The sequence below is a fragment of the Larus michahellis genome, chromosome 12 (assembly GCF_964199755.1).
Source record: "Larus michahellis chromosome 12, bLarMic1.1, whole genome shotgun sequence".
NCBI classification, from domain to species: domain Eukaryota; kingdom Metazoa; phylum Chordata; class Aves; order Charadriiformes; family Laridae; genus Larus; species Larus michahellis.
Genome location: NC_133907.1, coordinates 13,242,218 through 13,255,248, shown reverse-complemented (window position 1 = coordinate 13,255,248; position 13,031 = coordinate 13,242,218). Strand labels below are relative to the sequence as shown.

General features: G+C 37.7%; 1 protein-coding gene across 3 annotated transcripts in view; it reads left to right on the top strand.

The window, feature by feature from the left end:
• Positions 1-13,031, top strand: part of DHX35 (DEAH-box helicase 35) — a 31,158-nt gene that overhangs the window by 5,288 nt on the left and 12,839 nt on the right. For all 3 annotated transcript variants that reach the window (XM_074605330.1, XM_074605327.1, XM_074605331.1), the window contains exons 5-14: positions 813-917; positions 2,169-2,230; positions 2,831-2,900; positions 3,478-3,537; positions 5,553-5,665; positions 6,016-6,112; positions 7,199-7,357; positions 8,601-8,811; positions 10,569-10,693; positions 11,480-11,534. In XM_074605330.1, coding sequence (XP_074461431.1) covers positions 813-917; positions 2,169-2,230; positions 2,831-2,900; positions 3,478-3,537; positions 5,553-5,665; positions 6,016-6,112; positions 7,199-7,357; positions 8,601-8,811; positions 10,569-10,693; positions 11,480-11,534 — 1,057 coding nt within the window. The remainder of the gene's footprint in view (positions 1-812; positions 918-2,168; positions 2,231-2,830; positions 2,901-3,477; positions 3,538-5,552; positions 5,666-6,015; positions 6,113-7,198; positions 7,358-8,600; positions 8,812-10,568; positions 10,694-11,479; positions 11,535-13,031) is intronic.

The following is a 13,031-nucleotide window of genomic DNA, read 5'->3' as shown; positions in this document are numbered from 1 at the left end:
CGCTGCCTGTTGGTGTGGTTTAGAATGTCACTCAAATGACTGAAAGTAGCTTACTCTTGAAATTCTACTGGGACTAATGTATGTATTGTGGGGTTTTATTGTATCTTTAGCTATTAAATTTCTTTGTAGGTTGCTGAAACCATGGCCTGATAATACCTAATATTCCATAGAATAAGTCTGAATAACTCATGACTTTTAGCTAAAGGGGTTCTTGGCTTAAAACTGACCCAGGATAGTACTGTTCCAAAAACTGTTGCTTCTTTAATTGTTCTGCTTGTTCTCTGTTTTATGCATAGAGGATTCTGTATTATGAAAAGTACAATAGCATCTTTATTTAAAAAACAAAACAAAACAACACAACAAACCCGAGTAAGTTCAGGGACAGATCAGTTTATCTGATAACTCTTTTCTGCATGCCATATACCTGCCTTCATTCCCTTTTTGCATGCCAACTGTGTTCTTAAATTTCTGGTACGTGGTCCTTCCCCAGCGTTGTGACTGGTTGAGTGCCTGCCTTTGTAGGTCTGTTAAGACTTCTTATCGCGGAAAGGTACCTCGGTAGCTTTCATGAGTAGAAGCTGTGTGAAACAAATATATTAAGTTACACTAAAACATTTTAAAAGTATTTACTTATATATTCAGTTTGTGCTGTTATGTTGAACAGAATTTTGTGTTTGAACAAGAACAAATCATTCTTTTGGAAGCACTAGCTCTGTTCCTGTTTTGATGCTAATTCTCTGTGGGCAAAATAATGATACGATGACGAAGTGTGCTGTGAGCTGTCTCTTATTTACAAGAATCTCTTTTCTCAGGTTGCAGGCCGAGTTGCTGATGAAAGAGGTGCAGTGTTGGGTCATGAAGTTGGATATTGTATTCGGTTTGATGATTGCACGGATCCACAGGCTACCAGAATTAAGGTGAAATATGAACAGTAGGTGGTAACTCTGAAAGGGTTAGCTGAAACTCTTCAAGTACTTTTGCAAAATTAATGAGAATCTTGTGCTGCCAGTGAAAAGAATAGATAGCATTTCAGTTTTCCAGGTGGGTACTCCAAAAGTGTGCTGTGGCTATGCAAACCTTAATAAGATGAGTACGTGTTCTATTCTGCTAGTCTGGCAGCCACCATTTTAAAACTAAAGGAAATTTTCAAGGTAGTTATGGACAGATATTGGTACCGTGCTGGTGTGACCTGATACGTCACTCTGTCATAGTGAAAAGCTGCAGTGAATCACAGCTAAAGTATCCTCACCATCCTAAAAATAGTTTTTGATAAAAAGCGCAGATAAAACATAAGATGAGTAGGCTAACTGAGAGTAATTTGATGTGGATTAAATAGCAAGCTTTGCAGCTGTTCTTCAGTGATGTGAGCAATATTAATGTTGCTTGTGTTGTGTACAGAGGAGAGTTTGCTCTAGTTATGCTGGAATAGCAATGGTGATGAATGAGACAATTTACTCTTTCTTTTTTTTTTTTTTCTGAGGCTGGTAGCCCTTTTAAAGTGAAATAAATCGACATGTTTGTACATTAAATGCAGCTGAAATAATCTTTTTTTTTAAGTGGGATGATGAATCATTTGTTGTAAACTTGAAGGTTTTTACTTTGCACGACAGGGATTGCCCAGTTCAAGGCCACAGTCCCAGGTCAAACAGCTGTTTAATGGCTACGTAAAGCTGTTGGGTTTCCACTGGTTAGTAGGAAGAAAGTATATAAATTAAAATGTCACGTTTTGTTGAAATGTTAAGGTTTGTATTCTGGTCAGAAGTGTGTGATAGATATTAAGTAGCCTACTTTGAGAGGGTCAAGTCTGGATTGACACATAGGATGTTACTGATAGAGCAAATTTAGCCATGTTACAGACAAGAGTGAAGAAACTTCTATCGCCATGTTCCAGTGCTGCCAATGTGTTCTTTTTTTTCAGTACAAAAATAACTAATTTTAAAAAATTCATTACTGATTAAAAAACAATCACTCTGCTTATCTCTGGCTTAGCACTCAGAAATACATACTTGGCTTCCATAGCTGAAAATCGATCAATTTAATAGATCATTAGAAAACTAAAGGCAAGGAAAAATTCAGGCAAAAACTTAGAAAATCATTGTGAAAAACACATCAAGACTACCTGATAGGTTTTTGGGGTTTTTTACGTATTTCTTTACTTTCACTTTTAGTTTCTAACTGATGGTATGCTGGTGAGGGAGATGATGGCTGATCCTTTATTAACAAGATACAGGTAAGGAAATACGAAATTAATGCTTACTGAAGTGTAATTTGCATATTTATGGTTTGGGTTTTTTTAGACAGAGATCTGGTTGTTATAAATTAAATACCAAAAGATCCAAAAATTATTTTAGGAGATTGACTTCTTTATGTTGTAAAAACTTAGAAAATCAGATGATCATTGCAATCCCAAACCCATTAGGATTTGGTGCTGTGGTTTTGGAACAAAAGCTAAATAGGCCTCATGGAGTCTGAATCATTTCATCTACTAGTTTTAAATTTGCTTTCTCTTTTCTGATGCTAATCAAAGAAAAAAAAAAATCAACAGCGAACGCAGTCTATTCTGGTATCCAGAAAACCTGTGCAGTACAGTAAAGACAGACCTTTTTTCTCCCACCCCTTTCCAAAAGCTATGTATGTACCACCTGGTGTTATCTACATTCTTCTCCTTACTTCGTCGCTGCGCTTCTTTTTAAGTTCCACATTTTTTTAAGGGGATATAAACAGTCCAGCAGCAGATTTAAAATAATGATATTTCTAGAAGACAAGAAGACTCTGATTCTAGTGTCAATCAAACCATTTCTGAAATCTTCTTTTTCTGCTTTAATCACAGTGTCCTCATGCTGGATGAAGCCCATGAAAGGACTCTTTATACAGATATTGCCATTGGCTTGCTAAAAAAGGTTATTTATTTATTTTTAATGTTCTCTGTAGCTGTTTTCATTTTCCTCCCTGTGGTTAAACTTCTGATCCTGATTAGTGAACCTATTTGAGAGAGGGTGATTTGATTTCTCATTTATCCTCCAGCCTGTTGTACATCTCCAACTATTTACTTTAGTTATCTGACACTTGGGATTCTCCATTTCCTCCCCCGATGCTGAAATTTCTCCTTAGATGTTATAAGCAAAAAGGTAGTCTTATTCTGCTGATGATGATCATGTGAAGTGATCTGATGGAGGGTTGTTGTTGACTTTCAACCTACAATACCTCTGACTCCCACCAGAAATTAAGAGTAAGCTATAGTGATTACAGACTGAATGCCCTTAAAATGAATATATAAAATGCCAAACAGTCATCAGGTTGTTACGATGTTATGGGCTATTATGAGGTGATATGGGTGCCTCAGTTCATCAGCTGTCTTATAGTACTGAAGTATTTTTAAAGAGAAGTTACTGGTAATCTGGATGCTCTAAAACTTGGTTCTAGCCTTATATATCAGAAAATGATTTTTACTCTGGATGTTCTTGGTCTCTGTCCTAGGTTCAAAAGAAGCGTGGGGATCTTCGACTGATTGTGGCTTCAGCCACCTTGGATGCAGAGGTAAAGCTCACAGATTTGGTTTGAAATGAAGTGACCTTAAGTGGCAGCTCTGCTTCTATTTATATACAGCTTATCCTCTCTGCTGCTTGCTTCTTATGAAGCAGTACTGCTCTTTGGTGAAAAAGAGAGGAAGGATTGCAGGAAAAGAATCTGCTGTAGTTAAATTGCTGTGTTTGGCTTTCATTTTGTATTAGAAAACTCTTTTGGAAGTGAATTTAAATATGAATCTGCTTTGCATATATTTATGCCTTTTTTCCCCTTGTTGGTAGTGTATAAAAAGATGTTCTCTTGGCTTCCTCTAGTCTAGTAAGAGACATTGGTTTAGCTCTGTTTTGCTGATAGCAATAATTTAAGACAGCCACAGACCAGTAAAAATAAGTGATAAATGAGTAGATTTCATTTCAGTGAGATCTTACTAGTTCCCTGATTGACTTGTGGCCTGTGGAAACTTATGTAACGTACTAAACACGTCATTAATTTAATTTTGAGTAGGAACAGAAGAAATGCTGTCTTAGATCAGGGCAGTGTTTGATCCAGCCCGGTGGTCTGTCTGTAGCAGCAGCAGCAATAGGAGATGCTGTTTGGGGAGAGCATATGAGCCTGTCCACCTGCTGTGGCTCCATTCTCTTTGAGCTGTTGCAGCATCTGCAAAGGTTGTAATAGAGATATTAGACAGTACATTCCTGCTGTTTCCTTCTAGTATGTGTTTACGGACCTGCTGCTTGTTAATTTATCTTTGAATCTGCTTGGTGAAGCTGTAAGTCTCCAGGACATCATGTGAGAGCAATTTTCAGAAGTTTGCCACCTGCTATATAATGAAGTACTTTTATTTAATTTCTTTTAAACCTGCTAATTTCCTCAAGGACCTCTAGAAGTGTGGGATTTGTTTGTTGTTTTGTTTTTTTTTAAAATCAAACAAACAAAACCAGTTTTACATTGACTTTATCTGTCACCTCTGATTCTGTAACTCAACCTTCTGCTCCCCAAGCAGAGCCCCAGCTTTTTCAGTCTCTCCTCAGAAGGCAGCAACTCCATCTCCTTTATCATGTTTGTTGCTTTTCTCTGTACTTTTCCTAACTCCACTGTGTCCTTCGTGAGATGTGGTGGTGAGAGCTTGCACGTAGCACTGAAGATGTAGGTGTACTGAGATTTGCTTCGATGGCAAATATAATATGCCATAAATCTTGATAGTATGCTGTGCTTTGGTAGTACTTCCACTACTATGTATTCTGTACGTTACATTAGATAACATTACAATACTTTGCCTTTGCAAAATTTTAACTGCCAAAAATCAGATGTTTCAAATAGTTTATAGTTAATGTAAAAGTAAGTTAATAGGAGGAAAATGATTAGTATGACAATATAAACATTTGTTTAAATACAGAAAGTTTATGGTATCTCTATAATGGTTGTAAAAGTTGATATAGATTATTTGGGTTCTTAATGTTCATTCTTTTGCTATTATGTATTTAAAATATGTCATGGCACTAAATCTAAATTTATGAAGGTGTCTCGCAACACATAAATCAAAAACTTACATAAATCAGCCTAACTCTGCTTTTACAAAGTGGGGTTTTGGTGTTCAGTAAGAGCTGTAAAATTTACTTACTCATCCAAAAATGAATGACAGTATGGAAGCCCTACATGAAACTTTTAGGACCAATCATTTCTAAGTTATTCTTAGCTTTGAGTTTGCTACTGTTATAGATCCAATAAAAAGTTTATATATCTGCTTTTTCTAACTGTGTCAGCTGATCTAATTCATTTTATTACTTCTTTTCAATCTTTGCTTCTCAAAGTAACGAACATGCAAGACAGTGCATTTGTGCTAAATGCCTGAACTACAGACAGAATAGAAGGGAACAAAATCAAACTTTAAAAGTTTTAAATTGGAACTGCCAAATGTGTGAGGAAAACATCCAAGTTGTAGTAATTTAACTTCTTCATGTCTTTAGGTTTCTCCCTCAATTCTTTGAAGTGTCAAAGTGAAAGTCTTTGTTTTTATTTTATTGTAGAAATTCAAGGATTTCTTTAATCAGAACGATACTGGTGACCCCAGCAAAGATACCAGTGTGATCCTTACTGTCGAGGGCAGAACGTTCCCCGTGGACATCTTTTACATCCAGAGGTGTGTTCCTGGTTGATCTCGTCAGTGGTGATTAGGAGAGTGTGCAACTGTGGTATCATTTTGTCTAAGTTGGAGCTTAGAAATTCCCAGACCAATGGTAAGGAGGTGTAGCATTCAATTTGGGAAACATTTGGATATTGCTTATAGCGGCAGACATGTTTTTAAGCTTACTGTAGCGTAAAGGAAACAAATTTATTGCTGAAGGCTGATTCCCAAGGATACATCATGAACTAAACGTGGTATGGCCAATAAATAGTGTCCAAAAGCTAGCTCTCTGTTTGTTTCTTATGGAAGTGAGGTGCCTATATCTATTTTGCTGCTAATATCTCTGCTGTTTTCTCTCCCCATAGTCCTGTTCCAGACTATATAAAATCAACTGTGGAAACTGCAATGAAAATTCACCAGATGGAGAATGATGGTGATATACTGGCATTTTTAACTGGCCAGGTATAGACATAAGCTTTTTTTTTTGCTTTACAGTGCTGTATTGAGGGCTTTGCAAAGCTGCCTCAGTCTCATTCTTTCCTTAGCCATGTTTACTTTAATCTCATTAAAGATGACAAATATTTCTGCATTGATGGGAGCAGAAGTAGGCCAGTCTGAAAGACTTAGAAAATGTAATTATGGTCTGGATTTATCGAAGCTAGTGATGGATGATAGTTTTTCTCATTTAATGCTGTATGCTTTCGTCCTTGTTAACAAGTGGAACAGTATGTGGTTTTTTGGTGCTAGTCACACCTATGAAGTTGACAGTGAGTCATCATTAATAGTTAAGGCAAAAGGAATTTACATTTGTTAGGCTTAACATCTGAAGTCTTTGACAGAAAACAAATTGCCATGAGATAAAAATTTACTACTCTCTTCTGCTCTATTTATGCCTGTCAGCTGACTTCGCAGCCGAGAAGAGTAAATGGGAGGTAGCTTGTAATTTTTCCAGTGAGGAGCTACCTTGAAGAGCTTCAATAACATTGCATATTTTCAGAATAAATTCTTCATCCCCATTATTGATTTCACTTTGAAAGAGCTTATTGGGTATCTGACAAGGCAAAGTCTGAACGTTTTGTTGTCTGTGTTTTTTAAGAATGAGGTGCCACAGTTGATCTCTGAGATTAAATGTGAAGTTGAGCAATAACTGTTAATACTGTTACTGTGTCATTCCCAATCAAGACCCACAGCATTCTACACAGTCAAAATAGATTGGCCTCCCATTTTGCTCTCACAAGTTGAGATACATGGGAAAATAAGCCTGCTTCCTCCTGAACTTTGTTCAGTCGTTCCCTTGTGATTTTTCTCATGTATTTGTGACATTGTCTCGAATAACAATGAACATAAATATTTGCATATATATTTATTATGAATAACAATTTGTGTAAGAATATTACAGAATTGAGGGAGCTAGTAAAAGGTCCTGGAGTTCAAACGACTAAAAATATATTGGGGTTATTTTGGTGCATTTTTTGTATATAGGTGGCAGCTATGTGATATTGAAGTGGAACCTCTCTCATTCTGTCCCTTCTCTTGCTCTGTCTCTAGGAGGAGGTGGAGACTGTTGTTTCTATGCTTATAGAACAGGCTCGAGCCCTTTCTCGCACTGGAATGAAAAAGCACCTCCGTGTTCTTCCCATGTATGCTGGGCTGCCTTCTCCTGAGCAAATGAAAGTGTTTGAGAGAGTTTCTCACAGTGTCAGGAAGGTAAGGCAGTTGCGTATGTCTCAGTTTCTACCACCAATTTCTCAATTTCTACCACCCAGAAGGAGTTCACATCATGAGACTATTGCAGACGATTACCGAGGGAGACTTTCTGCATCTCCTAACACTGCCTGTCTGTTTTCAGACTGTGAACCAAGAACTTCCCTTTTCATCTTTGATCAGTCCTAGACATTTAGGTTCAAACCCTCTTGTCTTTCTCATCAGCTTCTCAATTTAAGAGTCTTTGTACAACCTTGTATTTGTTTGTGTCCAGTTGCAGTTTCTTATACTCTGAAGTCCTCTACTTTTACCTGGTTTCATTTCTTTTTGTGGTCTAAGTGCCTATGGCTGTTTTCTACCAGTAAAGAAAAAATTAGTGACAGAGTGGGTAGTGCTGTATTTTCACCTAAGAAATGAGTTAAAACTTGCTTTGTTTAATAGAAAAAAAAAGCTTTGTTTTGACTTCTGCAAGTCTTGTTCAGATATTTAATGTCACAGAGCTACCTAATAGGTCATGATTAGTGCTTTCTGCTTAGGCAGAGCCTGTGTTGCAGCTGAGATAGATAAGCTGACAGAATTACACAGGGGTGACTTCTTATAATTCTTGTGCCTGCTGGAGTCTAGCAAGTAAAATGTTCATCTGGTGTTGGAGAATGTTGAGTATAAATACTTCTTTTCTCTCCAGGATATGACATTAGTCAATTAACTTCCAAGATTTACTTTTTTAATTTCAGGTGAAATAAGGATGAAATTTCCCTCTGTCATCTGGGAACAATTATTTTTTAATATTTTAGGACATGTATATCTCTTCAGGAATACTGAACATGGAGTGCTTAATCAGCTCTGTTCGTCTGCTATCCTCTGCTCCATTCCAGTGTTACAAGTAACAGCTCAATATAACTGAGAAGCAGAAAGAAAATATTTTTAGTTCGCTACATGAAAACATTTGATTTACAGTCAGTTAATGTTTTTCTCGGCAAACACTGCCAAGTTCGTCTACTTTTATGAAGAGAGAATAAATTTGAATAAGAAAGTGACTGTGAAACTGTAAAAACTGGGCTTATTTCAAGCTGACAAGCTCTTTCTGCTGCATGTACTTTGTACTCTAGAGTGTGTTTACTGGAACTGTCAAATCTGACGTCTCTCAAGTGGCATTTATTGGAGTCTTGGTGCACTGATGCTAGGGCTTGATAGTGTATTTGGGATTGGGGCGTTCACACTATCCTCTTTGTGCCTGTATCTGTAGGTGATAGTAGCCACCAACATTGCTGAGACCTCCATCACAATTCACGGCATTGCGTTCGTAATTGATTGTGGTTTTGTGAAGCTTCGGGCCTATAACCCCAAAACAGCCATCGAATGCCTTGTGGTGGTACCAGTATCTAAAGCTTCTGCTAATCAGAGGGCAGGGCGTGCAGGACGGAACCGCTCTGGAAAATGTTATAGACTCTATACAGGTCAGTAAGTTGATGTGTGGGGCAGGTGAACTTGCTGGTGTGACTTGCATTTTGTTTTATGGTGCTTTTAGTATTAGATAAAGAAGAACAAAACTGTATTTTTTTTCTCTCAGTGAGAGATAGAAATTTGCCTTCATTATTCCTCTGGCTGATTTAGAAATACACTGTTCATATGTGCTAAGTGTTGGACACTGGATGCTTTTATGAAACAGAAACACAAACTGAGCAGGGTAAGTGCTCTGAGATTGTTAGCAATTGCAAACCTTTAATGTTAATGCAGCTCTGGTGAGTCTACTAGGAGGTTTATCTTTTGATGATCTTGGTTTCCGAGCAGTTGCTTCAATTTATAATACCCATCTATGATGCTCTCTTCTGTGACTAAAGTCTCCTTTAGACTGTGCGTCTAACAAAGGGCTCCAGAAATCCTTTAGATAACTGAGGGAAAACTTCTTTGTGTCTCCTTTTTCATAGGAATAGTTGCCAACCCCAAATGCTTCTCTTGAATCAATCACCCTGGCACTGTACAAAAATTACTGTTACAAATAAATCTGTTGGCCACATAGCAGCGTTCAGAAAGCCGCAGTCCAGCTGCCTCTGTTCTCAGCTGCTTAATGAGAAAAGGCATTGCAGTTGAGCGCTGCCATTGCTTATGTGCCTCAGGTTCCCTCTAGTTTTACTGGAGCTTTGAGACTTAGAGAGAGCAAGCGTAATCTTTTAAAATGTGTGTGTGCTTGCCAGCAGTTGCCACATTAAACAGAGACATGATTTATTCTCTGAATTTGTGCGTCCAATAAGAATCAGGAGAGAATGTCTGCTGCATAATATACCAAGCTTACATAGCTTTTTAAGTATTTTACTGGAGAAACACAACTACACAAGTTATTTTTGTGTGCTCAAGAGCTGGCCTAACGAGTGCTTTAAGAAACATTTTAAAGGAGAGAAAAGAAAAAAGAAAAGAAAAGAAGAAACTGCACTGAGTGGACAAAAGTAGAGAAAACATAAACTATCTTTGTCTTAAGGAAGGTCTGAGATAGACCAGAGATACAGAAGAGGGTTCTGTCTAGAAATTAAAACAATTCAGATGAAAAGAATGCATTTTTTATCTTGATTTGGAGTTTTAGATCAACATGATCAACATAGGGATGAATGTGCCTTTTTCTTTGCTGCAGAAGAGTTGGTTAAAGGAAGGTGCAGGGATTTTGACCTTATATGAAGTGTTTTTCGAGACTTAAACTTTATAACAAATGTGCTTTTAAAAAGGCATTGTTAAATAATTTTTTTTTTTGATTCTTGGTCTTTATTTTAAATATGCTTTTGAAACCTCCTTTTGTTTGAGTATTTACTAAAAATAGTGTTCTTATACTGAAAGCATGCTGGTTTTGAACTTTTCCATGTCCCTTCCTTAAAAATGCTTTTTTTGTAGTATTGCACCCTGCCTTTTATGTTCTGATAAAAATATTAAACAGAAGACAAAGCATTTCCAGATTTCCGTGAAGAACTTATAACGTTTCAAATTGAAATATACATGGATCAACTACAGAATCAGCAGTGTAGCCAAAACCATTGAATTTTCTGTTTAGAGATCTTAAAATACAGTAATTGGAGAAAGATCATCTTTGAGTTTGAGTTCTTTTAACATCTGTTACATATTCATACTTGATAATTTTAAGTTGAAATGGGTATGATTTTATCATGTTGATTGCACAGAGTGGGAGTTGAAACTCGGTCCCAAATGGCTTTGTTTTCTTCCACAACAGAGGAGGACTTTGAGAAGCTGCCAAAGTCCACTGTTCCTGAGATGCAGCGCAGTAACCTTGCTCCTGTCATCTTGCAGCTGAAGGCTTTGGGAATCGACAACGTGCTCAGGTTCCCCTTTCTTTCGGTGAGTCCTAGGCTGGAAAGTCTGTCATCTTTCTTTGGTGTGAAGAAAGATCACTAGATGACTTGTTGAGAACCCAGAGAACCATTAACCAGTAACCATTCCCCTGTTAATTTGGAAAGCATACCTTATTGCCCACTATCGGGCAGCATAGTATGTTTTTGGGAATCAACTAGTGCAAGTCATTTGTGTGACAACTGAGGAATCGCTGTTTGTATTCCACAGTTTGCTGTTTTAAGCGTTGAGAAGTCAAGAAAGGCCTAGAAAGACAAACTCTTGAGATTCTGCGAAACTGTAACTGTAGTCCATTTGCACTGAATTTATGAAGAAAAGGGGGGGAAAAAAATTCTACAGAACTAAACCTATGCTTGTCTGTCATCTTAAAAAGAGCAGCACCAATTTTTAGATTTGCTTTCTGTAAAGTTTCTAGCTACTCTTGTATTGATGTGAAAAACCAATATGGTACCGTTAGAAGAGAAAGTTAAGTAATTGTTCTGCTCACCGCTGGCATTGCTGTTGGACAAAGCAGGTATGCCTTTTTCAGCTGGGATCTTGAGAGCATCGTAGTGACGGTGCTGAACTACTGAGATGGTTTTGACTCGCAGCACCGGTGGTCACTGGAAGGGTGACAGGAGGAGTCTGAGAGCTCTTCCTTCGTTTTGCATAAGTAGAAAGGTGGGTAGTTAGAACTTAAGCATTTTGCAGAAGAGGAAGGTCTAAGAATTTTTGTGAAAACTTATGTATTCTATGATGATGACTTTAAAAAATACTCATTTTTTTTCTCCACAGCCACCTCCTGCACAGTCAATGGTGCAAGCTTTAGAACTGCTGTATGCTTTAGGAGGTGAGAATATTATGCTTTGCTTTATTTATAGCTATGTTACAGGAGTCATGAAAAAAAATTGCTAATTTGGATTTTGTGATTGGGTGGACGTTAATCAGATTTTCATTTGAGAACTGAGAAAGAGAAAATGCAGCCTTGACTGGTGGAAGCTTTTTGTTGGTGTGTACCAACAGTCTCCTCTGAACTTCCTTTCTTTTCCTCTGGTTATTTCAGACATGTGAGCATGCAAAAGGTGGCAATAACTTTCTGGGAGGGACTAGAAATCTATTGCATAGAGTGTAAACTAGAATTTAACTGTTTAGATTGGGCAAACACGTATTTTGCAGCTATTTTCTGTGTATTTCCTTGCACCTTCATGGGAGGAACAGCCCTTGGTCCTTGCTAGAACAGCGCTCTGAGCTGATGAGGTTGTCGACTTGATTCTCTCAGGCAGATCCTCTGTTTGGGTTTCTTTAGTCCTTACAGCGTGGTATGAAGATACAAATGGAGTTTGGGCACTAATTAGACCAGGACATGACTTAGACACTAAATTTGCCTGCATCCAATTAGCTAGGCTGTTAGATACTTAAGCTCTTAGTGCAGTGATCTTTCATTTTGTGTTACTGTGCCAGTGATGGAAACATGTACCACTTGCAAGTATAAACAAAAAAAAGTTGAAAGTAAAGTTTTGACATCTCTTTAAAGATCAGGCTGATCGTAATAACCTAGAATTTTAGCAAGCTTAATGTAATTGCTACGTTGTTTATTCCTTGGTCAGATTTTAAAAAGCATAGTTGTATCTATTTTAACTTTTTCTGTTAGCATGTTACATTCATTATCTGATCTTGCCCTGTGTGCAGGAACTCTGTCTGAACATTGTAAGTAAAATCTGGTGCTTGAATTTGTGAGAGGCCAGTCACAGGAGGCTGGAATTAAACCCGCTAGTGCGCTTCCCAATAGCTTAGCAAAGCAACTGTGTTAGTTTTCAGACCTTATCATTGATGCGATTTTGAAGGTATGATTGACAAAAGTTATTAAGAGCTAATAGAGTTATAATTTTAAAAATGAGTTCTAGTCCGTGTCTCTGCTCTGACCGTGGTATGGCGTATGGCTAACAGACTGCACCTTGAATTTACTGCTGTTGGTCCTGCAGCTGAGACAAAGTTCAAACCTGCAGCGAGTCAGACTGCTCTGATTTTATTAGCTGTGACTATATGATGCAACCACTAAAAACCCCCTGATCGTTCCTAAAGGGAACACACTTCCTCCTGGATGGATTGGAACTCTGTTTCTCACGCTCGGTGTCTGTGTGTCCCTGCACAGCCTGCCTGCTTTTCATGCTTTTAAATGCACAGGAGCTTGTTTGCATCAGCTCCTCGCAAAGAGAGTTTGCTCTGGTTTTAGTATTGAACTTTCTGGTTATGGACAAACGAACAGATACACACAAACTTCTATTGAAAAGAAGAGAAAGCTAACAGACCCTGAGAGCATAATTGAAAGTACTTTTCCACTCTTTAG